This window comes from Gadus chalcogrammus, chromosome 9, assembly GCF_026213295.1.
Source record: "Gadus chalcogrammus isolate NIFS_2021 chromosome 9, NIFS_Gcha_1.0, whole genome shotgun sequence".
Taxonomy (NCBI): Eukaryota; Metazoa; Chordata; class Actinopteri; order Gadiformes; family Gadidae; genus Gadus; species Gadus chalcogrammus.
Genome location: NC_079420.1, coordinates 10,583,613 through 10,609,737, shown reverse-complemented (window position 1 = coordinate 10,609,737; position 26,125 = coordinate 10,583,613). Strand labels below are relative to the sequence as shown.

Here is a 26,125-nt window from a genome sequence, read left to right as displayed (position 1 = left end):
ATTTTGTTAATTGAGTAGTGGCTTATTGATTATTGTTTATTGGAAGTTGAACTGAACATGTTGGAGGAAGATATTGGTTATTATGAATTTATAAACAAAATATCATTGTTAACAATACTTTGTGATGCTTCAGATGATAACAACACTTTTTGCATACAGTAGATCACTGTAGTTGAGTCCTTAGAACTATGGTTTGGTTAATCCACTAATTCTGACCTTTTATAAGAGACTATTCATTCTAAAGTTTCTGAAAACAATTTATTGACAATGTACAGATATTCTATCTATAGTTAGCTCCTCAGAAATTCATGGTTATGTTTCATTTAAGTTTGGGAGTTTCACAAATTCAACTAAGGTGACATGGCTGTACATTGATTAAATGTGTTTGACATAGGAAATAACGAGTAATTAAACTAACCCATTCTGTATATTATTGCTTTGAACCAAGAGATACATCTTCTTGCACTTTAATGGATTGTGATGGATTTAAAATAAAGTGTTATCACTATAGGATATCTTGCAGAGTTATTATTGTTATATTTATAAAGAAAGCCAAAAGTATAGCCAAGTCTATTTCAAAGGACTTAATTACAATCATGTAAATGTAAAGAAAGCATAATTATATATTTAGCACTGTGTATTTATGTTTATTCTAGTCTGAAACCAGCAGATGGCATGCTTTCCCCATCATTGTTCCTGGTCATAAACAAACTGTGTATGATTGTCAAGCCACATCCCTCCACGACTGGCAACGCCTTCTTCACCATACACCACGACCCATAAACGCCACGCCCCCTTCTCGTCACAGCAATCAGTCAATTTATGGCACATGACAAGTTCCGATTGATGGTGTTGATTGAGCCAGTGTGGGCTTAATTGATTTAATCCCCCTAATTGGACTGCATAACAAATGTTCTGATTCAACAAGGCTTTAAGACTGCACACATACAACGGCTGACAAGGCGCTAAAGTAAAGATCGGCACAGCAAAGCATTAATTTATGATATATTTAATATTATTGATTTATTATTCTCCGTGCCCAGACGCAGTGTAATTAAACGATGAACTGACGGTCACGTTAACCTTCTAAGATTCAGAGCTGTGACATCGGGAGTCCAACATCGTATGAACACCCGATTCCCCTTCCTCAGGAAAACGATTCAGCGCCCCGGCTTATTCGTGGCGGACCCGTTTCCGCGGCGACAGCGGGGGCTCCAGGGAGAAGGAGGTGGGGGAGATGGGCCGCGACCCCGGACTAGACAGCTGGGTCTCGTACTTATCGATGTAGGGCTTGGCCACGTGCCACACCTGGAGAGGGGGGGAGGGGGGGGGGGGGGGGGGGGCGACAGACCATGAAGCAGAGCTGAACCTCCACCCTAAACGGACTGCATTTATAAAGCGCTTTTCTAAACTGTGGCCACTCGGGAAAAACCTTCTAGCCACACAGCTAGGAGGAGCCGGGGATCGAACTAGCAACCTTCCTGTTGCCAGACTACCGGGTCTAACCGGAACATCTCTACTCCGTCGGCCCCCCCAGGGACACCCACCTTCTGGTCGAGCAGCAGGCGGTGGACCGCCTCGATGTCGGGGGACATGAACCGGTCCTTGATCCAGGGTCTGGGGGGGGAAGGGGTAAACATTAACCCGGGACTCTGGGTACGGTTGAATGCGTGTGTGTACCTTGGCCGCGCGTTACCTGACCACGCTGCGCACCAGGTCATAGACCTTCTCCAGGGGGGTGGTGGTCCGAAGGGGCCGCAGGAACTCTATGCCCTGGCAGGCGGCCAGCAGCTCTATGGCGAGGACTGGGGACACACACACACACACACACACACACACACACACACACACACACACACACACACACACACACACACACACACACACACACACACACACATAGTTCAGAACACACACATAAACACATAGGGTTAATAACACACACACACGGTTCATTCAACACACACACACAATCAATAATTTAACACACACACACACAAGTGAGATGGCTATCAAAACAAATAACAAATTCAGAAGGCATTCTCTCGATAGCCATTTGTCCACACTTGGCTACAGTAGAAACAACAGGGCGGCCTCCCTGGCGGCGGTCATGTAGAGATAAAGGCCTCAAAACCTTTTTTCATGGGATTACACTAATCAAAACCTACTTCTGAATATTAAATTCCATTTCCGCCAAGTCCGCTAGATGTCACTCAATTCTACACACATGGACCTTTAAAATGCACAATTGATTAAATACACACATAATCATTCATTCAAAACACACACACACACACGTATGTATATATGGCCAACTCTTTGAAGAGACGGACAGAAACTAGACACCCTGTCATTAATTGTGCCGTTATGAGGACATTATTATGCAAGTCAATGGCTCTAGTAAGCGGCCACTCAAAGAGCTTTACAATATTTCCTAACATTCACCCATCCATGCACACATTCACACACCGACAGCGGTGTCAGCCATGCAGAGCGACCGCCAGCTCGCCAGGAGCAGTCAGGGCGAGGTGTCTCGCTCAGGGACACCTCGACACTCAACTAGCAACCTTCGGGTTACCAGCCGACCCGCTCAACCTCCTGAGCCGCATGCCGGCCCCTGAAGTGTGTAGAGAGTATCCCCCCCAGCCTACCCTGCTCCACGTGCTCGATGACCCGCAGCGCCTTGCGGGCCGCCCAGCCCCCCATGGAGACGTGGTCCTCCGTGGCAGCGCTGGTGGACAGTGAGTCCACCGAGGACGGGTGGCAGAGCACCTTGTTCTCCGACACTGCACCCGGAGGGAGGGACGGACGGAGAAGCACTTATTTTTAAGGACACAATTTTAGGACAATCTCATCTGGTCGTTTGTTTATCGACCACTAGGGGTTAGAGTACGCACACGCTGTTTAATCTGAATATCATACAATGTTTAATTATCATCCACTAGGGGTTAGAGTTGTACATTCTATTTAATCTGAAAATCATTTGATGTTTAGTTATCACCCACTATGGGTTAGAGTACATACTGTTTAATCTGAATGAAAATTTCCACAGAGTTTTGAAAAAGCAGCGTCCTGGAGAGTTTAAACTTTACCAAACACAACACTGTAGTGCTTAGTGTGTGACAGCGGGCAGGAGACCTGGCGTTTCCCTGAGACGCAGCGTGTGTCTAACATGTGACAGCGGGAGAACACGTACCCAGAGATGGAGCGTGTTTACAGCATGTCTAATGCGTGTTTAACCCAGGGATGGAGCGTGTTCAAAGCGTGTTTAAAGCATGTTTAAAGCGTGTTTAACCCACGGATGGAGTGTGTTTAAAGCGTGTTTAAAGCATGTTTAACCAAGGGATGGAGTGTGTTTAAAGCGTGTTTAAGACATGTTTAACCCAGGGACGGAGTTTGTTTAAAGCTTGTTTAAAGCGTGTTTAACCCAGAGATACAGCGTGTGTAGCATGTGACAGCGGGAGGACACTAACCCAGAGACTCGGCGGTGCAGTGTGTGTAACGTGTGTGTAGCGTTTGTGTAGCGTGTGTGTAACATGTGGCAGCGGGAAAACACTCACCCACAGACGCGGAGTTGCAGTACGTGTGTAGTGTGTGTGTAACGTGTGTGTGTGTAACGTGTGTGTAGCGTGTGACAGCGAGCCCAACACTCACACAGAGAGGCGGCGGTGCGTGTGTAGTGTGTGTAATGTGTGTGTAGCGTGTGTGTAGCGTGTGTGTAACGTGTGTGTAGCGTGTGTGTAGTGTGTGACAGTGAGCCCAACACTCACCCAGAGAGGCGGCGGTGCGTGTGTAGTGCGTGTGTAGTGTGTGTGTGTGTAGTCGTGTATGTGTTGCGTGTGTGTAACGTGTGTGTAGCGTGTGTGTAGTGTGTGACAGTGAGCCCAACACTCACCCAGAGAGGCGGCGGTGCGTGTGTAGTGCGTGTGTAGTGTGTGTGTGTGTAGTCGTGTATGTGTAGCGTGTGTGTAACGTGTGTGTAGCGTGTGTGTAGCGTGTGTGTAGCGTGTGTGTAGCGTGTGATAGCGAGCCCAACACTCACCCAGAGAGGCGGCGGTGCGTGTGTAGTGCGTGTGTAGTGTGTGTGTGTGTAGTCGTGTATGTGTAGCGTGTGTGTAACGTGTGTGTAGCGTGTGTGTAGTGTGTGACAGTGAGCCCAACACTCACCCAGAGAGGCGGCGGTGCAGTGGGCGATCATGAAGCCGGAGTTGAGGCCGCCCTCGTTCACCAGGAAGGCGGGCAGCTCGCTCAGGGAGGGGTTGCACAGGCGCTCGATCCGCCTCTCGCTGATGGAGGCCAGCTCGTGCACCCCGATGGCCAGGTAGTCCAAGGCCTGACCGGAGGACAGGGGGGGGGGGGACACGAGAGACGGGAAGACCAACACATTGACATTTCAATTTGGGGCATTTAGCAGATCCAAAGTGTCCCACAATAAAAACAAAACACAAATCGGTGATCATTCTCACCCCCCCACACACCCCTCTTGCTCACTAATTGTATGTATATGGCCTGGCACTTAAAAATAGTACTTGTGTAGAATCTTATCCTAGCTATCTTTGGATAGGGTTAACCTAGCAATTGTTAGTGCTTGGCACTTGGTTCTATGAACATCCTTACTGTACCGACAGCCATATATTTTTTTCTCTTTCTTCTGAATATTATACTCATTGTAAATAAGTGTTGCAAATGTAAATCATGGTTGGCTTGTGTGGAAACCGTGGGTCAAAGGTGTGCAATGGATGACTTTAAAGACAGTGGACTCATTTCTCTTGGGATTCAACAAGCCTGGGATTGGCTCACATCTCTCTGTAGCTTTGCTTTGTTGTAGATACATTTCAATATGTACTCCTATTTAGTAGCCTGGCTCCGCCCGCCTAAGTACTTCCGCTCAATTTGAATTTCCCTTCAGTGCTAGGTCTGGACCTGCTGTATGTAATTTGGTTTTCTGGTGCCGCCACAGCGGCCACCAATCAGCGAACAGAGGGCGTGTCTGAGAACAATGACGATAAAGTCGTACGCCAGTTTGAGTTGTTGTTGTAGGTCGGTAGTTGATTTACAATGTGCAATTTTTCCCTGATAAATTAAATTCGACGAACAAAACCTGCAGCTGTCGTTGACGGACATTTTCGTGCAGACGCGCAAGGTGTTTGGTTTGTGTACAACCTGCGCGTCTGCCCAGAGTGGCACTGGGCAGATCCAATCATTTTAAACTTCAACAGACACCCGCCTTCAAGTGAGTTAACGTTTGTCAATTGATTAGGTCCAGACTCTCTGTACAAATGAAATGAAATGAAGTGAAGTACGAGAGTCTGGTAGAACCAGGCTACCTATTTAGTGCACTGGTTACAGAATTATCTTCTCAAACCATATATACCATACTTTGATCTGATGTGTATAACCTGAAGGATTGTGAAGCCATTACATACCTTGGCAGGATACTCTCCATGGAAATTGCCCCCGGAGATGGTCTCCCCTCTCTCCGCAAACACCATCTTATCCAAACAATCAGGGAACTAATGTTTCCTCAGTCACATTTCAAAATGCGTTAAAATTAACAAACCATGTATTCAAATATCGGTTAATACTGGGCTGTGTGACAACGTGGCGTAAGGATACGGGATTGTCAGTCGCACTGTTGATCTCCGTGTTAATGATGTTCTTGACGAAGTCGATTGTGTCGTTAACGATCCCATGAACCTGTGGAGGCAGAGAGGAGACGTCCATGAGAACCGTGACCGGGCCGTTCAGACGGGACCGTTTCCGGGGAGAGGAGATTCGACGACGGTACCTGAGGACAGCACCGCATGGTGTAGGCGTCCTGAACGCGGTCGCAGAATCGGTGGCTCTCTGAGGAACACAAGCAACCCTCAGAGAGCAGACGGACACAAACCTTATGAAAGATGTCTCCGTCATGAGCAGGTATCACATGACGGCGCCCGGTGGCGTCCTCCACTAACATGTGGAGGACGGCTGGATGCAGCATGATGGAGTACGGTCAATGTACGGAGTGATGCTACCGCATTTAAAGAACTGCTGGCTAGAGTTGCTCCGATTACAGTATCGGAAAGTACACAAGTCTTTGCGCCGATCTGATACATCACGTGACTACAAAATTGACTACACAGGAAAATAAATATAGATTATAATCTATAATCTATAATTATTGATTATAAATGTAAATTATGTCGTTTTGAAGGAGATTGTTTTAGTAAATCAACCGATCAATAAGAAAAAGTGCTATCAGTAGTTACAATGATGGTTTATATTCGGTATCTGCCGATACTCAAGTTCAGTAATCGGAATCGGTATCAGGAAGATCTCTACGAGGCCCACTGACCTGCGATCTCCGAGGGGTGGTGGTCCGACTCGAGCAGGGAGCGGAAACGGAAGGCCACTTCGATCTGTCCGGGGTGTGGCCTCAGGGCGTGGATCTCTACACATTCAGACCATCCAACACCACAACAGGGGTTAGCTCAGGACACCGGGAAGACCGGGACAATGGTAAACGGACTGCATTTATACAGCGCTTTTCTAACCAGTGGCCACCCAAAGCGCTGTATCAATACTGCCACACATTCACCCATTCATGCACACTTTCACACACCGACGGCGGAGTCAGCCACGCAAGACGAGAGCCAGCCCGTCAAGGTGAGGTGTCTCGCTCAGGGAAACCTCGACACTCGGCTAGGAGGAGCCGAGGATCGAACCGGCAACCTTCCGGTTCCCAGCCGACCCGCTCTCCCTCCTGAGCCACATGCCGCCCGGCCCTCATGGCGTCCGGTTACCCGCGTTCCTCACCGCTGTCGAAGGCCTTGGTGGAGCCCTTCAGCACCTCCAGGGTGAGGGCGGCGACGATGTCTGCCTGCCGGGCGATGGCCTGGGCCCGCTCCACCGCCTCGGCCCCCAGGGAGGTGATCATCTGGGTGCCGTTGATCAGAGCCAGGCCCTGGAAGCGGACGCTTTCATTATTGTTTAACCTTGATCCACCAGCTTCCACATAAGACTCAAGACCCACGTGTTCAGAGTTCACCTAGACTCTGCATAGCCTCCCCCCATAACCCCCCATACCCCTCTTACACACTTATTGTATGCAGTATGTCCTGGCGCTTAATGTACACACTCATTGTAACAATACCCAAACATTCTCCCTCTCTTATCCTCTTTCTGTATCTGCTGGTTGCTCTTTTGACTCCCGTGTGCAGCCTCTTTTATCAAGATGCATCAACTCCTCTTTCCCAACAATGCAAACACAGGTCTGTTTACATACATCAAGGTGAACCCCGGACCAGCCCCACATGACAGAGCAGCTATAGGCGTTCATTACCTCTTTGGGTCGGAGCACTATTGGTTTAAGTCCGTGGGCCTCTAGGACCTGTCGAGAGAAGAGGGAGCAGAGAGGGGACGACTGGTGAGTAAGGTGGGAAGGTAGGGGGGGGGATGGGGGGGGCATCACAAAGCAAACATGTTTTGGTCTTTACAGAAGCATTGATCTCTGATGCATGCGCTGCCGTGCCGTCAGTCACTCAGGGCGACTGGGCTGTTTGCCAAGTCAATAGAGGGTTACTTTGAAGCAGCTCTTACGTATTTCGCATCGGCCCATCCGCTGTTAGGGGACCACATTCGGCCCTCCCCCATCAGCCCCAGGGCCAGGTGGGACAGGGGCGCCAGGTCCCCGCTGGCCCCCACGGTGCCCTTCTCCGGGACGAAGGAGAGGCAGGACGCTGCGGGGACAAGGCCAGGGTCAGCACCCCGTTTCCCCAGCCCCTACGGCCCTTTCATCGCGTGCCTCTGCCCTCGGAGGTCAAACACAGGTCAATGCCTCACATTCACCCATTCATGCACACATTCACACACCGACGTCGGGGTCAGCCATGCGAGGCGACAGCCAGCTCGTCGGGAGCAGTCAGGGTGAGGGGTCTTGCTCATGGACACCTCGACAGCCAGGGATCAGACGAGCAACCTTCCGGTTAACAGCCGACCCGCTCCACCACCTGAGCCGCATGCCGCCCCTCATCAAAGGGTTGAGTTAAAGTGGCGGCGGTGGTTTACCGTTGAAGGCCTGGATCATGGCGTGAAGCGTCTCCAGGGAGATTCCGCTGTAGCCTTTGGCCAGGACGTTGATCCTGAGGGCCAGCAGCATGCGGGTTCTCTCCGGGCTCAGGGGGTTCCCCACCCCTGAAAACAGACGGGGGATGTGACACACACAGCGCTACACGCCCGGCTGAAGAAGAGCAGGGGGGACCGGAGACCTACCTGCTGAGTGGGAGCGCACCAGGTTCTCCTGCAGTTCCCTGGGGGAGAGAAAGAGAGCATGAATCACCCATGATTACATTGAATTGCCAATGAATAGGACATTTACATTCTGGACATTACATTGAGGGCATTAAGCAGACGCTTTTATCCAAAGCGACTTACATTAAGTACAACAATATATCTCTGTCGGTACAGCAAGGATGTTAAAGTGTTGAGCGCTAACAATCGCTAGGTTAACCCATTCCCCATATACGACAGAGATAGCTAGGATAAGATGCTAAGTGTGTTAAAGGGGTGTGGGGGGTAAGGGGGGGTAGGGGGGCTATTGCTATGCAGAGTCTATAGGTGAAAAAGGACAACACTGTTTGTACTTGAGTTTGCCCACAGGGATGACTGTACGGGCGAATTTTCCAAATCCAGTGGTGATTCCGTAGACCACTACGGACAGAGAGAGCCAAACGTCAGTCGTACGCTGCACTGATTTTGGCATGGCGAGGTAATGATTGATTGGATCTTTGGTGTAATGATAAACAAAGGAAAGTAGTGTCCTAACCTTTGTTTTCTTTAACTATGGTGTCCAGGAGCTCTCTGGCCTGCACCACTTTGGTCTCTGCTTCGGGAGTGAGCTGCGGGCGGTTCGGAGAGCAGGATTAAGGGAATGGTAAATATTAACAATGATTGGCAGTTGACAGTCCATTTGTTGATTATTACCTTTATCTTGTAGAGTCCTCTACCCAGATTGACCAAGTCTGTTGATGTCAGGCTGTTGCCATCCATGCAAATATTCTGGAAAGAGAGGCATATTGACACACCTTTGATTAGGCAGCCTAATCAACGGCCTTAGGCCTCGCAAATACAAAACCGTTTGACGACAGACTGCCTTAACATATACTTACATCTTTGGGTTCCCTGTAAGCTGCTGTTCTGTTATACACCGTTTAGGAATAGGATTTCTTTAGATATTACGCCTTTCCCAGCAAAGTATAAGTGTAATGAAATAACCATGTCATGAAATACATCCCGTGACCCGGTTGACCTCGGAACGGTACAGCACGTGATAAGGATACAGGTGAGAAACTCCCGGCTGTGACGGGATGAACTCAGTAGACATGGTGTCCCCTTCCATCGCTGAAAAACATATTTAAACACCACACAACGCCATTAATGATCAAGAAAGACACCCAAGTAAATAACGCTACAAAGTGACATCAATCCTGCAGAGAATTCTGCGCGCAATTATGCACGAATATACAGGAATCAACAAACACCGATAGATTTCAAACAATGAATACAAACGACCGTCACTAACTATAGTATGTCATTATGCATATGCTGTTACCGAGTTCCAAAAAGTCATTATCCTCCAACGCATCCTCGATGGTGTCTTCTCCGTCCAACAGACCCTGTCCCTGGCACCTGCGCACCACGAAACGGACATCTTTCAGAGTGGTGATCCCCCCGTTGTCGGGTTTGTTTTTAATATAACGTCTGAGAGCCTCGAGTCCGAGCCAGTGGATGGTTTTGGTGGGATCTCGACAAGGAATCGCCAACCACTCATCGCGGATGTGTACTGTAAAGCGAGGCATGTCGCGTCGGCGGGTCAGTAGCGCTGGTGTGAGCGCGGAGCTGGCCTCTCCAAAAGGTACACTGAGCTGGCCTCCAACCCAGCCACCAATCAGACCCCTGCTGGGGAACCACGCCTCAGGGCCTGACCACCCGCTCAATACATAGATATGGAAGTTAGTTTCTTAGTTGAAATATGGATTATGCACCGCCCATATAACACAAGATTATACACCATGTAGTTATAATTAAGTAAGACTTTATGTAAAGTTATTTTACACCGTCAGATAAAGCTACCTATAGTGACACTAACCGCGACACCTAATTTAACTACAGCTTATCCACTGAGACTCCAGTAGGCCTACATAATTATTTTTCACTATTATTAATCATATTAAACCCATTATTCTGCTGTTAACAATGTGAACGGTAGAAGAAACCTGTACCTACTGACTCATTGAAGGAGCTCGATCAAATTAAAGACGATGCTGTCAAGAAGTGTTCTAAAATCATTTCTTTGATTAATTATTTATAAAGCATCTTCTAATTTAGCATTATATGCAAATGAAAAAAATACGAAGAGCTTGACATAATGGTATATCATTATTTAATTTTTTTAATAGGACTTTCTTAAAATATTCATTTAAAATAGAATATATAAGCTAATATTGCATCCAGTGTACGTAAAGGTTTGGGAAACGTTGTATAGCCTACTTGAATAAAAAGATAAGATAACTGATGAAAAAAATCTGTATTTGTTTACGTTGAACAGTCAACTCATAGGGCCGGCCACGAACACCATTTGATGACACCTTGAGGAGCTTTATGGTTAGATTCTGGGCCATCTGGTCAACAAAGGGCTTTGTTTGGGATACAGAGCTTCCCTCAGAATCCCGACAGAATCGGTCTTAGAAGTCTTCGCGTTTGTCAATGGGTCGGTCTTCAACTTGTGCACCTCTTGGAGGCGCACAGGCTGATTTCCCATCAGGGGAGGTCTTCGGCTCGTGGAGCTCTATTGGAGAGACACGGGTTGATTTCCCATGCAGGGTACTTCAGCCTGCGTGCCTCTTGGAGGGACGCCAGATGATTTCCCATCTGGGGGCTCCTCCTTGCGGAAATCTTGGAGAGAGGCAGGGAGGACTCGCATCTAGGCCTCGGATGATAGGCCTTGGATTATTGTTTTTTTTGTTTTATGGATTATTGTTAGTTTGTTGTACGATTGTTTATGTCACTGTACCGTTATTACCCAAATATATGACCATAATTGTTATAGGTTCGGTATGACTCTTTATTCTACCCAGTTTAGACAGTCATGATTGACTTGGCTCAAAATTCCTGCCACAATAACGACATGATTTGCCCGTGTTTAGTGTGATCATTACTTTGTATAGAGTTGTTATAACGTGACACTGTCGCTCGTTGAGATAAACGCGCGGCGCGCCCCCTGGCGGCCGCCCTCGGGAATCCCGCGGTGACGTCAGCCAGGAGGACCCTCTCCAACAGGTCCGGGACCGCCATGAGGGTAACAGAGCAGTAGTGCTGCTGGCTGCTGGCCTCGGGTCCGGTGAAGAGCGGAGCAAGAGAGAAGAGGAGGAAGGCCGGAGGAGAAGTGTGTTTACGCAGACGGCGGCAGCGGCAGCGTGCCTAGGGAGCGCAGTGGGAGGAGGCGCAGGAGGCGCTGCGTCTGGCCGCTCCAACTTCCTGCTCACACAGAAACCAGGATCCGATTTCAGTCTAACCCCAGTGAGGAGACCGGAGCAAGCATGGAACAACAAGGGACCTTACGGAGCTCATCGTGAAGGTTGGCCAGCGGGGAAAACGTGACGAAAAGAGCAGGTACTTACATTAACAACTATGTTTACTACTACACTTTAATATATAACCAACGGTTTCCTTGACGTTCCGAATGAAGTCAAGTCGTGTGATGAGTGAGGAAACATATTCAAACTTTTGTGTGGCCGTGAAGGTGCTTGAGGGTCTCTCCGTGGATCTCCTCGAACGCTAAGGTGCGGAGGTTTGGGTTTGTTTAGATGGTTTGTCTCCGATACAAAGATCGCGTTCTGTCGTGTCTACTGCGCTACTTTTCGTTTCCTTCCGGTCTACGGGTCTGTGGAGCAACATCTGAACCAGTCAGTCCCAGTACAGCATCACGCTGGTTCTGCTGGGAGAAGCAGAGTGACCCATCTGATAAGTACAGCTTTCCCACTCGGATACAATCCGTGTTGGAGACATGGACCCCCGGACCAGGGGCAGAAAGAACCCCTAAACTAGTTCAAGATGCGGTTCCTCGGGGCTCTGACGTCCCACGACGGCTGTGAACAGGAAGAGACGTGATGCAGTCATTCTGCACACAGTCATCTCGTCCTATATGGAGTTTCCGTTCCTCAAACACTGGACCGCTTTGTGCTCCGGTCTACTTGTACTTTGATAATCAGTGCATCTGCAACAGGCAGCGATGAACTAAACAACAATAAGTTCACTCTGCAGGCGTCCTGCCCGCGGTGCTCCTGTGAGCGTTATAAAGGAGGCGGGACCATGGTTATAACGCCAATTCGTTCAATGTTAGGTTGTAAATAATAAGCCCAAAATGGGGGCCTCATTTGTGAATTTTTCTGGGCGGAAGTTGGGCCGGATTGGGAGGAAGTACCCCCCTCGGAGTGGGATCCCCTCACTTCACCGTTTGTCCCTGAAAGTAGAATCGCAGGAAGTCCTGACTCTGACAGGCTTGTATTTTCACATGGCTGATTGGAAAACTCAAGGGATGCCTTGCATCGGAAGTTGCCTGTGTGTGTCCGTGCGTGTGTCCGTGTTTCCGTGTGTGTGTGTTTCCGTGTGTGTCTGTGTATGTGTCCATGTTTTTGTGTGCGTCCATGTTTGTGGGTGTGTGTGTGTATGTGTCCGTGTGTCCATGCGCGTGTGCGTTTCATAGCGTGAGGATAGACAGACACCACTCTCTCTCTAACAGCACAGCAGCTGTGGGCAAACAAACACTCAGGTCCACGACACAGTAGCCTGGAACCCAGAGTGGTGTGTTCCTGCAGACAGGTCCACTATAGAGGGCTGGAACCCACTGTGTGTTCCTTCAGACAGGTCCACTATAGAGGGCTGGAACCCACTGTGTGTTCCTGCAGACAGGTCCACTATAGAGGGCTGGAACCCACTGTGTGTTCCTGCAGACAGGTCCACTATAGAGGGCTGGAACCCACTGTGTGTTCCTGCAGACAGGTCCACTATAGAGGGCTGGAACCCACTGTGTGTTCCTGCAGACAGGTCCACTATAGAGGGCTGGAACCCACTGTGTGTTCCTGCAGACAGGTCCACTACAGTGGGCTGCCTGGAACCCACTGTGTTCCTGCAGACAGGTCCACTACAGTGGGCTGGAACCCATCGCGTGTTCCTGCAGACAGAAGCCGAGCGGCCTCACATTCCTCCATTAAAGAGAAACCACCCAGGGCCGTTCTACTTCCTGTGGAGCGAGGGCCAGGTTGGACCGCAGCATACTTCTGGCTGAGCTGTTGTCCCTCCTTATGCTCCTCTCTGTTCTGCTGCTGCTCCCACACTGGAGGCGCACACACATATACAGACACACACACACGCACATATACAGACAGGCACACACACACACACACTCTCACGCACACAGACACACGCACACACAACAACACATACAGACACACACACAGACATACACACACACATATATACAGACAGACACACACATGCACGCACTTACACGCTCACACACACATAGCGGACCAGCGACATACAGACAGGGCCGACGGAGAGGCAGGGAAAACTGACAGGAAGGACAGACGGACAGGAAGGACAGACGGAATGCAGAGAATATGAGAAAATTAGGAGAACTTTGACGGTTCAGATGAAATACGTTCCACGTTCTACTCGCTTGCGTAATAGACGTTACCGAAAGGTTAATCGTCGATTATTACAAGGTTCTTCTAACCCATTCAAAGCGCTCAGCGTTTTAGACAAGTTGTTCCTGTCAGTCGTTGTGGTTGGTTCCCTGGCCCCAGGAGCCAGAGGGGGTTTTGACCGGCCCAAGGAGCCAGAGGGGGTTAGACCAGCACCTCTGGGCCCTGTTCTGCACGGGTCCTTTTAGGGAAGTTAAGCCTCAGTCAGTTCCGTTTTCGCTGTGCAGGCGTACGCAAGGTACACGCCTGTCACCTGTGCCCAGACCACACTCACACACGCCCACACACACACAGACATAGACACATGCACACACACGCAAACACACACACACGCCCACACGCAGGTGATGAGGTTAATCCTCTTCCTCATATCCTCTTACCCACTCTGAGGTGGACCTGAGTGGATCAGTTTCACCGGCGTTCATTATTAACGCCGTCGTGTGATCGCCGCCGCGCCAGCTGTTCTGGTGTCTAACCCAACACACACACACACACACACACACACACACACACACACACACACACACACACACACACACACACACACACACACACACACACACACACACACACACACACACACACACACACACACATATATACGTACATACAGGCAAACATTTTAAATCAGGGCTGGGCTGCTGGCCCCTCAACCATAAGGAGACTCCAGGTACTAAGTAGTCCCTTCTGACGCCTGACCCCGTGCTCCACCTCTCCTCCAGGCATGGACAGCGCCATCACCTTGTGGCAGTTCCTCCTGCAGCTGCTTCTGGACCAGAGCCACAAGCAGCTCATCTGCTGGACGTCGGCGGACGGGGAGTTCAAGCTGCTCCGCTCCGAGGAGGTGGCCAAGCTGTGGGGGCTGCGCAAGAACAAGACCAACATGAACTACGACAAGCTGAGCCGCGCCCTGCGCTACTACTACGACAAGGTGGGTCCGGTCGAGTGGCCCGGACGGCACTAAGCGGTTAAAGAGACCTCGGGAATCCCGAGGCAGCTGGTTCAGTTGGTGTCAAGTTGTTTTTGAAACCACGGCTTGTCCCTGAAAGTAGAGGTCCTCAGAGGAGCCACTCGGACTCCCGGATCCCGTTAGAGTTCTAAAAGTTAAATAAAGAATATTACCGCGCAGCGTCCGTACAACGTTATTGAAGTAAACAAATGCAATAATAACTGAGTGGAGCTCTGATTGGTCCGCTGAATGACTCCTCCCCTACGTCCTCTAGAACATCATCAAGAAGGTCATCGGCCAGAAGTTCGTCTACAAGTTCGTGTCGTTCCCGGAGATCCTGAAGATGGACCCCCAGGTGGTGGAGCGGGGGCTGGCCTCGGGACACCTCCCCCTGCGGGCGGAGGAGGAGGAGGAGCGGGAGGAGGAGGAGGAGGAGGAGGCCCTGGAGCGGGAGGTGAAGGAGGAGCAGGAGGAGGCGGCGCTGGAGGAGGTGGAGGCCCAGCGGCGGGCCCTGGCCGTCCTGCAGGCCCAGGTGTGTCACGGCGGCGGCGGCGGCGGGGGCGGGGACTACCTCCGCTCCGGCCTCTACTCCTCCTTCAGCGTGGCGGCGCTGCAGGGCCAGCCGGAGCTGCTCCGCGCGCTGCGTGAGGAGCAGCTCCTCCACCACCACCGCCTCCACCACCACCACCAGCACCACCCCCCCCACGACGCCGAGGCCCGCTCCGTCATCCGCTTCGGGGCCAACGGCCTCAAGGACCGGGCCCCCCCGACGCCGCCCCTGATGACTTCCTACAGCGCCGGCGCCGCCTCCAGGCAGTTTGTCGCCTCCCCTCCGCCCTCCCCCCACAGCCCCCGCCCCCTGCGGGCCCCGGGGCCCAGCTGGAGCCCCCGGGAGGAGGAGGAGCTGGAGGAGGAGGACGAGGACGAGGAGGAGGAAGACCAGTGCTCCCAGCCCCTGAACCTGTCTTCCGGGCACAGGAAGCGCGCCTCGCTGCTCCCCGAGCAGAGGAGCTCCACCAGCACCAGAACTCCTGGAGGAGGTGGGGGAGGAGGAGGAGCTACGTCCGCTGCTGCTAACGGCAACGGCGGTCGTAGTCGGGGAGATGGACTTCTACCGAGGAGCAAAAAGCCCAAAGCCCTGGAGATCCCCGCGCCGTCCCTGCTGCTGACAGGAAGTGACCTGGGCTCCATAGCGCTCAACAGCCCCGCGCTGCCGTCCGGCTCGCTCACGCCCGCCTTCTTCACAGCACAGGTGATTCTGTCAGCCAATCAGTGCACACGCACACAGCCAGGCCTCGGTCAGCACCAGCAAGCCGACGGCTAGCTTCTCTCTCTGTCTCGTTCCCCTGTGGTTCGTACAACGATGGAATCAAAGATTGACACGGACACAGGCACACTCACACACATGGACACAATCACACACAGACAAGCACACACACATAAACACACACACAAACACACACGAACGTTCGAGCGCACACACACACACACACACACACACGGACAAACCCATGGACACGCGCAGACAGACAGACAGACAGACAGACAGACAGACACTTGCACGATGCGAGGACGGAGGGACTTGTTCCCTGAAGCACGTCCCTAGGATCTGTGTTGCTGTCGCAGCATCCGTCCCGTCGGTAAAGTCAGGAGCAAAACTATTAAAAACACACACCAGGTGATGGTCTTTTCATCACGGCTAGCAGTGTGAGCATACGGTCACATGACCCTGTGCAGAAGACCGTAGACTAACCCGCCAGTCCGGCTTCAGAGAGCACGCACATCAACGCGTCGCCACGACAACGGCAGCCTCACGCTGGTGGTTTTATAAGGGCACCAAACGGACAACATTTTGAGAGATTTGCAGAAATCCTCCTCTTGCTAGTCCTGTGGGGGGGGGGGGAGGGGGGGAGGGTCTAAGTGATGCCATATGCTCCAATAATTCCATTAATGATGCGAAGGGAGGGGGGGAGGGAGGGCGAGCTAGGTCCCTCGGCAACACACACTGGCTCCCTCTCTGAGAGGTGACACGGGGGGGGGGGGCGGGGGGAATTGATTTCATATGTTTTCTCTCAAGCCTTCAAGCTTAAACACACACACACACACACACACACACACACACACACACACACACACACACACACACACACACACACACACACACACACACACACACACACACACACACACACACACACACACCTCTCCAACTCTATCAACAACAACCTTCCCTCCTCCCCCCTCTGCTCACCTCTTCCTCCCTCCCTCCTTCCTCCCACCCCCCCCCTCCCCCCTCCCTCTCCGCCTCACTTCACCCCTGGATCCGGCGCGAGCAGAAACCACAGACATCCTGCTCCCTTCCTCCCGCCCGGTGTTGACTCTACCGCTGGTGAACCGTCCGCTCAGAGCCGCTCTGAGAGCATGAGTCCGCTCAGAGCGCTAGGCTGGCGGCTGCGTGTGCGGTTTAGGTGTATCTAACAACACAAACAAACAACAACATAAAACACTTTCTCTGCGGGTTTTAAAGGAACAGTATGTAACATTGACCCCGAGTGTTTAGAGCGGGTACTGCAGTCAGACCTCCGAGCGGAGGGCGGTCTGCTGGGCCTTCGCCAGAGGGCAACGTTACATTGTACACCAGCCTAATTACTCTATTATAACAATGACGTGGTCTACTATCTTTAAATGTATTTAATTTAAAAGGAGTCTGTATAGAACCTACATGTCTTTAATTTAGCAAGTATGCAATCTGTTAATTGTTTTACAAATTCTAAAGAAGCTCATGTGGTGTCCAATCTTGAGCGTCCAAATGTGACTCAGAGACTTCCCCGCGATTCAGTACGGCTCAGGTCAAGCAGCGTTTCCCTAAGAGGAAGAGGCTACCGGCACTGGCGTCTCAGTAGAGGCAGTATGTTGACTTGTGTTTGTGCCAATTTGAATCATATCTCGCAACCCAGGGTATGGAAGGAGAGTGAATCATAATGAATAAACCTCCTGAATCATCACAGAAACGTCCCGATCCGGAAATGAGATGTCTGTCGGGAGATGCCAGTATTTCGACTCGGTGTGTTTGCTTAACCACTGATCCTGTAAGTGATCGTGTTCAGTGATTTGTCAGCAACAGCTACTCTAGCTGAACTTCCTTTTACATTTAAGGGGATTGTCACTTTTATCCAAAGCGACCTACAATGGTTGATACTCACATTCACGGCGTTGTCAGCCATGCAAGGAGACAACTTGCTTTAGGGTGAGGCGCCTTCTAAGGGACACCTCGGCACTCGGCTTGGTGGAGCCGGGGATCGAACTAGCAACCTCCCGGTTCCCAGCTAACCCGCTCTACCGCCTGAGATAAGCCGACCCTGTGTTACTCTCAGCTGCCAGCCCATGACGCTCCCATGTCTCCCTCTCTCTCTCTCTCGGTCGCCCCTACCCAGACTCCCTCTGGCCTGCTCCTGGCCCACAGCCCCCTGCTGTCAGGGATCCACTTCTGGAGTAGCCTGAGTCCAGTGGCGCCGCTCAGCCCCGCCCGGCTGCAGGGCCACGCCTCCCTCTTCCAGGTAAGAGCCACGCCCACCTACAGGGACCAATCAGTGAGCAGGGGGGGTCAACAACCAGGAAGCAAACTGGTTTCAGTTGGTGTACCGGTAAATAGTCACTTTTCTAACCAGTGGCCACTCAAAGCGCTTCACAATCCTGGCTCACATTCACCCATTCATGCACACATTAACACACCAACGGTTGTAATAGCCATCAAAGGCGACATCTAGCTCGTCAGGAGCGGTCAGGGTGAGGCGACTTGCTCAGGGACACCTCGACAACAAGCTAGGAGGAGCCGGGCATCGAACTAGCAACCTTCTTGATATGAGCCAACTTGCACTACCTCCTGATCCACATGCTGCCCGTTAAACAATGATTTGTTCTGAAAGCGACGTGTGTGTGCCTGAGAGGAGAAAACACAACAGCAAAAGGATTAAAAGTCATAAGAGAATTACCCTCGAGTCCTGAAAGCTTAATCTTTAACTCGAATATGTGCTGTTGAGAAAATACTTGATCAGATACATTTACCTTTAGGGCATTTGACGCTTTTAAGCACATTTTTCAGAAGAGAGATAAACAACAATATATCTATTTCGGTACAGTAAGGATGTACATAGAACCAAGTGCCGAGTACTAACAATCTAACTAACAATCGCTAGGTTAACCCATTCCCGTGTACAACAAGGATAGCTAGGATAAGATGCTACTATATCATCTGATACTATAAGATGATTCTCAATCCATTTGACATTTTCAAAGTCAACCAATCAGAGGAAATCTTCCCTTTTTATTTGGGCTGTGAATGTTGGGCTGTGAATGATCTAAATGTTAACATGCCCCTCTGGCCCGCGATCAGGAACATCTCAGCGGAGACATGTTTTTAAGTCCTCGAGGGCTGGATGTGTTGACACACTCGAGGTGGGTCGACCGAGGTGTCTTGTTTCAGCGCACACCAGAGGCAGGAAATCCTGCAAGTACTTCCTGTTCGAGCCCCTGGGAGCCGGTCCGAACAGGGTGGACTGGTTTTCAAAACGGCTCCTCGTTTATGAAGCGCTCACAGGTCACCCTCACCCCCCCTCCCCCCCACACACACACACAATAGGCGCCCAGGTTTCTCTTTGTGCACGTAAATAACGTTTGGCCTGTCTGCCTTTCCGGGCGGTGGAGTCACACACGCAGATAGCAGAGGAAGAGGCAGCGTGCATAACAACAGGAAAGCAGACCGGTGACAACACTGCTGCTGCTGCTCCAAGCCGGAAGGCAGCCTCCCTCCCCCCCCCTCCCCCCTCACCGTCTCCCTCCCTTTCCAGCCCGCTAACGCTCTTCCTCCCAGTTCCCCCATGCCCGGCCACATGCCCATCTCTCTGGCCGACCTGGAAGGCAGCCCCCTCCTCCCCTTTCCCTCCAAGCCCCGTTCTCCCTTTCCGCCCCGGTAACACTCTGCTCTCTTTTCCTCCCAGTTCCCCAACCTCATCAACGGCCACATGCCCATTTCTCTGGCCGGCCTGGAAGGCGGCCCCTCCTCTCTGCTGCTGGCGTCGCAGCTCCACAAGTCCTGATCGGAACGGAGGGGAACGAAATACTTAAAACTTTGTTTATTTTTAAATCCTGTCTCTTAGCGTCGACGGTCCTTAGACCTCGTCTCTCTCTCCCTTGTTTTGTTGAACATGTGCCTGCCATGTGGAGTTTGTATGATGAACCGTCGAATGTGGGACCCTCACCTGTTTGTTTCGCACTCGAGTTGTTCCGAGTCTCATCTTGGTTGAGCCACGGGTGCCACGCCCTGGAGGTCCTGCTCCTCTCCTTCCCCCCGGATGTCCGGCTCCTCTCCATGTCCCTGGAGGTCTCCTCTCTGCTCCTGGAGGTCTCCGCTGCCACCTGGAGGCCTGGAGGTTCCTCTCCCCCTGGAGGTCTGGCTCCTCGGTTCAAAGCGTGAACGGGTGTGGAAGATGGAGTTCTTGTGGCTTAGTGTAGAAATGCTACTAGATCCAAACTCCATTTCTTTTTGTATTCTTTGGAAAAGCATCTCATTGTTGATTGCCAATGGAAACGTGTAGTTTCTGTAAGTGGTGAAGTCTATTTTGTAGCACTGTGCTTCTATATTACTGGCTGTGCCTTTGTTTGATTTTTCCTTTTTTTATAAAGACGAGATTTCTAATCAATTGAAAACCTTTTGTAATTCTTGTGTTTTTTATACTGGACTTGATATACAGTATGTAATCTGTATACTTTTGTATTGGTGAAAAAAATGTTATTTTCATTAAACAAAGCATTGAATGCTTGAACGTGGTGGTTTGGAGTATCGTTTCAAAGCAGCGCATTAATCCGTCACATTTCACAAATCGCCATTTCCGATTATTTTATAAGTTTAATATTTTTCTCTTGAAAAAAACCCAAAACAACTCAAGCTCAGATACAGGAAGGGGTTCTGCAACAACATGCTAAACATGACAATTATTCACAAATAAAGTTAAACGTTGTCATACAAAACATCTCTGGTAACACTGTTAAATATACTGCGACTCCATAATCGTATTCACTATAAGGGAGAGGGGGGGTGGAGGAGCAGGGATGGAGAGCAAGCGCTCCCTGAATACAGAGGAGATGGGACCACTGGTCTGAGGACCAGAGCTCTGACCTCTGACCCGGTCTGAGAACCAGAGCTCTGACCTCTGACCCGGTCTGAGGACCAGAGCTCTGACCTCTGACCCGGTCTGAGGACCAGAGCTCTGACCTCTGACCCGGTCTGAGGACCAGAGCTCTGACCTCTGACCCGGTCTGAGAACCAGAGCTCTGACCTCTTGACCCGGTCTGAGGATCAGAGCTCTGACCTCTGACCCCGGCTGAGGACCAGAGCTCTGACCTCTGACCTGGTCTGAGGCTCTGACCCGGTCTGAGGATCAGAGCTCTGACCTCTGACCGCGGCTGAGGACCAGAGCTCTGACCTCTGACCTGGTCTGAGGCTCTGACCTCTGACCTGGTCTGAGGCTCGGCCCTCCTCAGGACCAGAGCAGGCATGCAACACCAACAAGGAAGCCCTGCTCTGCCGTGGGCGAGCAGTGACAAGAACAGCTGGGAACTCCCCTCGCTAGCATCAGGAAGGAGGACGTGGGGATTGGATGTCACCCATCGCCACGGTAACGCCCGAGGCCCCACCCCCCGCCTTTTGCGTCCGTTCTCGTCTTCGGATTTGCATACCCTCGCAGGACATTTCGTTTTTTCTGCTCGATGCCCACGGCATGGGGCAATGAGGGGTCAGATCCTCTGGGTCACGAGGTGACCGGGGCGGGGACTACCCGACCTTTGACCTTTCATCATGAGGTGGGTGAGGAGCAGAGAGGGAGGGGGGACGTCTGAGTGTGAGGGGGTGAGTCGCCTCCCCCCCCCCCCTGCCCCACCCAACCGTCTCAAGGTGGAGTTTGAATCGTTGAAAATGATGATGACAAAAATGAGTAAAAACACCACTTCAGAAAGTAAACAAATTAAAATTCTATACACATTGCATGTTTGCCTTAAAGTGACTGAGTCGTTAGAATTCTAGACAGTAGTTGGTTTCTAGCAGCAAATTCTCTCCCCAATAAATATAAATGTGTATAAACAATGTCTCTTTTTTTGGGTCTGGTTCACGACGCGGGGCGGATCCGCCCTGGGTCCAGGGACCAGGGTCTGGTTCCCCCCTTGGTCCAGACCCCCTTGGACCAGGGTCATGGTCCAGGGTCTGGTTCCCTCCTGGGTCCAGGGTCTGGTTTCCCCCCTGGGTCCGGAGGTGTAAGACCCGGTCACCACAATGTCCGTCTATGTATCCCTCCGCCGTGAGAGTGTACAGCAAAGTAGAGCCTTCTCTTATTTAAAAAAAAACAAACATAATGGAGGAAAAAATAACTAAATCAAACTCTGAGTTCCTAAAACAGCATGCTCTGCCTCCTGCTCTTGCCGTTGCCTGTGGAAATGAAAAGAGAAGAAGAAATTAGCCTTCCTCCAAGGAGCCACTATTAGGTGGTCTTTTGGGCGGGGCTTCAGAGAGCTCACCTGACTCGGGGTAGGAGGAGCTCCGGTAGCCCGGGTCCCTCTGCAGCTGCACCTCCTTCAGCGTGAAGATGGAGATGGCTGCCGAGGAGACAGGGGGTTAGAGCAGGGTGACGGACACACCCGAAGACGCACACACACGCACACACACACAAACACCCCCAGAAAACAAAGGGGGCGTGGCATGGAGAGAATGGCCTCTCTAAGAGACCATGGGATACAGTGTGCTACAGTGGTCAGTGAGGCGGGGCTACAGTGTGCTACAGTGGTCAGGGAGGCGGGGCTACAGTGGGCTACAGTGTGCTACAGTGGTCAGTGAGGCGGGGCTACAGTGTGCTACAGTGGTCAGTGAGGCGGGGCTACAGTGTGCTACAGTGGTCAGGGAGGCGGGGCTACAGTGTACTACAGTGGTCAGTGAGGCGGGGCTACAGTGTGCTACAGTGTACTACAGTGGTCAGTGAGGCGGGGCTACAGTGGTCAGGGAGGCGGGGCTATAGTGTGCTACAGTGGTCAGTGAGGCGGGGCTACAGTGTGCTACAGTGGTCAGTGAGGCGAGGCTACAGTGGTCAGGGAGGCGGGGCTACAGTGGGCTACAGTGTGCTACAGTGGTCAGTGAGGCGGGGCTACAGTGTGCTACAGTGTGCTACAGTGGTAAGTGAGGCGGGGCTACAGTGTGCTACAGTGGTCAGTGAGGCGGGGCTACAGTGTGCTACAGTGGTCAGTGAGGCGGGGCTACAGTGTGCTACAGTGTACTACAGTGGTCAGTGAGGCGGGGCTACAGTGGTCAGGGAGGCGGGGCTACAGTGTGCTACAGTGGTCAGGGAGGCGGGGCTACAGTGTGCTACAGTGGTCAGTGAGGCGGGGCTACAGTGGTCAGTGAGGCGGGGCTACAGTGGTCAGGGAGGCGGGGCTACAGTGTGCTACAGTGGTCAGGGCGGCGGGGCTACAGTGGTCAGTGAGGCGGATCTACAGTGGTCAGTGAGGCGGGGCTACAGTGGTCAGGGAGGCGGGGCTACAGTGGTCAGGGAGGCGGGGCTACAGTGTGCTACAGTGGTCAGTGAGGCGGGGCTACAGTGGTCAGTGAGGCGGGGCTACAGTGGTCAGTGAGGCGGGGCTACAGTGGTCAGGGAGGCGGGGCTACAGTGTGCTACAGTGGTCAGTGAGGCGGGGCTACAGTGTGCTACAGTGGTCAGTGAGGCGGGACTACAGTGGTCAGGGAGGCGGGGCTACAGTGTGCTACAGTGGTCAGTGAGGCGGGGCTACAGTGTGCTACAGTGGTCAGGGAGGCGGGGCTACAGTGTGCTACAGTGGTCAGTGAGGCGGGGCTACAGTGTGCTACAGTGGTCAGGGAGGCGGGGCTACAGTGTGCTACAGTGGTCAGGGAGGCGGGGCTACAGTGTGCTACAGCGCCCCCAGAGCCCCAGCACCCCCAGTGTGTGTCACCAGGCCGCCTCTCATCACTCACTCTCGGGCAGGGCCAGCACGCGGGGCCCCAGGCTCCTGAAGTAGGCCTGCCTCATCGCCTCGTCCGCCGACATCCTCTTCTTCGACTCGTACTGCGGGACGGAGGAGAAGACGTTAGGAGGCCGGAGACAACTCCGTAGGCCGCGGGCGCTTGCGTTCTCAACACGGTGGTGTGTGTGCCGGTCTTTGTAGGACAGCGCTGTGTGTCACTCAGCACCACGTAACAACCACACTATGTCTCGGTGGTCGTTGTTGTGTTTGTGTCATTTGTTGTGAGCGTGTACTCTGTTGTGAGGATGTATTTTGTTGCGAGTGTGTACTTTGTTTTGAGTGTACTTTGGTGTGAGTGTGTACTTTGTTGTGAAAGTGTACTTGGTTGTGAGTGTGTACTTTGTTGTGAGTGTGTACTTGGTTGTGAGTGTGTACTTTGTAGTGAGTGTGTACTTTGTAGTGAGTGTGTACTTTGTTGTTTGTGTGTACTTTGTCGTGTTTGTGTGCTTTGTCGTGAGTGTGTACTTTGTCGTGTTTGTGTGCTTTGTCGTGTTTGTGTACTTTGTTGTGTTGTCATACTCACTTTAAGGAAGGACATTAACAAGTCAATGCCATCCGTATCCAACCTGAGGGGGGGGCAAGAGACACAAATGTCAACACAGACACACACAGAGACAGACAGAGTCAGAGAGAGAGAGTCAGAGAGAGAGAGAGAGAGAGAGAGAGAGAGAGAGAGAGAGAGAGAGACAGAGACAGAGACAGAGACAGAGACAGAGACAGAGACAGAGACAGAGACAGAGAGAGAGAGAGAGAGGGAGAGAGAGAGAGAGAGAGAGAGACAGAGACAGAGACAGAGAGAGAGAGAGAGACAGAAAGACACAGAGATACAGATAGAGAAAGAGAGACAGACAGAGACAGAGAGAGAGAGAGGGACAGAGACAGTGACAGAGAGACAGTAAGACAGACAGAGATACAGATAGAGAAAGAGAGACAGACAGAGAGAGAGAGTCAGTGGGGGTCAGGTGACTCATGCCGGCTGTGTTAGAAAGTTAAAGAGGAAACGGCATCAACTATTCCACAGGATTTCCTTACAGGAAGTGACACAGAGCACACACACTCCTGGCCGCTACGCTAACCAGGGCCAACTACCAGCCCAGCCACTCGTTCCACACAGCAGCGGGGGTTAGTGGCGACACTACGACTGGGCCACGCTACCGACCGGCCTCCGGCTGTACCTGGGTCTGGGACTTAAGTCCTGCTCCTGCCCGTCTCCAGTTAGCATAGGGCTAGCGCCAGAGAGGAGGACAAAAGGGGGACATTTGAAGGGTTCATTAGGCGGTTCGGGCGGCCATCTTAACAGAAATGACTACATCACACAGACTGCATGACCCCTCGGCCGATCCCGTCAGAGAACACACAGGAGATCTGAGCTGAGATGTACGCAAAAACTCAGAGTTCACCTAGACTCTGGCCCTTATCCCCCCACACCCCATCTCACGCACGTATCGTAGGGTTTAAGTCCTGCCACTTTAACATTGCACATAGCATTGTGTAGCATCTTATCCTAGCTATCTTTGTTGTATACCAGGAATGGGTTCACCTAGAGAGTGTTGATGCTTGGCACTTGGTTCTGTGAACATCCTTACTGTACCGACAGCTATATATTGTTGTTTCTCTTTCTTCTGCAAATGGACTTATTGTAATTTGTTTTGGATAAAGCGACTTTCCCTCAATGTAAATATAAAGAACATGAGAGTGTAATGATCCATAGCGACCACCAAGGGGGGTAGGCGCATGCCTACCTGGGCGCGTGGTTGATGAGGGGCTGGCTCTTGTACTTTGGGAACTTGTGCGTCTTGAACTCATCGATGGACAAGATCCCGGGCCAGGTGTCCTCGTTCGGAGTGCCTGTAGGGGGCGGAGGAAAGGGGCAGGGTTAAGGACACACCTGGTTGGGCGGGGCTGTGTGTCTATTGGTCTGCGTGTGTCCGTGTGTGTGTGTGTGTGTGTGTTTGTGTAGAAGAAGTTCTACACACACACACAAGTTCTGCTTCTAAATGCTTGAATGTGAATGTGAATGCGCTAAAGTGTAAAAGCAGTTCCGGTGCCGTCCAGCAGGGGGCAGCACTCACCCAGCAGCCTGAAGATCAGGTGCAGCTCGTCCTCCACCGTGGAGCCTGGGAAGAGGGGTCTCCCCGCGGCCATCTCGTAGAAGATACAGCCCACCCCCCTGGAGGGAGACACACACACACACACACACACACACACACACGCATAAAGAGAGAGAGACACACACACACACACACAGAGACAGCCACAAACACACACAAAGACACACACACACAAGCAGACACACACAGGGACACAATACAATTATTAAGTGCAATGGATGCAACATCTGAGAATATGTCTC

General features: G+C 51.6%; 3 protein-coding genes across 4 annotated transcripts in view; 1 reads left to right on the top strand and 2 right to left on the bottom strand.

The window, feature by feature from the left end:
• Positions 1-768: 768 nt before the first annotated feature.
• On the bottom strand, positions 769-9,905 carry hal (histidine ammonia-lyase). Its single transcript, XM_056599215.1, has 20 exons — positions 9,593-9,905; positions 9,321-9,381; positions 9,150-9,177; positions 8,965-9,039; positions 8,807-8,879; positions 8,625-8,691; positions 8,254-8,291; positions 8,050-8,175; positions 7,582-7,721; positions 7,325-7,372; positions 6,799-6,946; positions 6,338-6,433; positions 5,789-5,847; positions 5,617-5,697; positions 5,427-5,492; positions 4,168-4,333; positions 2,652-2,786; positions 1,697-1,805; positions 1,548-1,617; positions 769-1,308 (listed from the first exon to the last, which is right to left on the bottom strand). Exons 1-20 carry the CDS (start codon positions 9,837-9,839, stop codon positions 1,174-1,176), a joined length of 1,968 nt encoding a protein of 655 aa, XP_056455190.1. The 5' UTR covers positions 9,840-9,905; the 3' UTR covers positions 769-1,173.
• A 1,044-nt stretch (positions 9,906-10,949) lies between these two features.
• LOC130388712 (ETS domain-containing protein Elk-3-like) lies at positions 10,950-20,860 on the top strand. The gene is made up of 5 exons (XM_056598184.1): positions 10,950-11,652; positions 14,468-14,676; positions 14,969-15,946; positions 18,129-18,251; positions 19,692-20,860. Exons 2-5 carry the CDS (start codon positions 14,470-14,472, stop codon positions 19,788-19,790), a joined length of 1,407 nt encoding a protein of 468 aa, XP_056454159.1. The 5' UTR covers positions 10,950-11,652; positions 14,468-14,469; the 3' UTR covers positions 19,791-20,860.
• Positions 19,997-26,125, bottom strand: part of LOC130388713 (cyclin-dependent kinase 17-like) — a 30,822-nt gene continuing 24,693 nt past the window's right edge. Inside the window, exons 12-18 of one of the 2 annotated variants that reach the window (XM_056598186.1) lie at positions 25,845-25,942; positions 25,515-25,620; positions 24,948-24,998; positions 24,296-24,338; positions 23,723-23,813; positions 22,261-22,338; positions 19,997-22,171 (exon numbers count right to left, since the gene is read on the bottom strand). In XM_056598186.1, coding sequence (XP_056454161.1) covers positions 22,134-22,171; positions 22,261-22,338; positions 23,723-23,813; positions 24,296-24,338; positions 24,948-24,998; positions 25,515-25,620; positions 25,845-25,942 — 505 coding nt within the window. In that variant the 3' untranslated portion in view covers positions 19,997-22,133. The remainder of the gene's footprint in view (positions 22,172-22,260; positions 22,339-23,722; positions 23,814-24,295; positions 24,339-24,947; positions 24,999-25,514; positions 25,621-25,844; positions 25,943-26,125) is intronic. The other variant, XM_056598187.1, reaches the window with a different exon arrangement.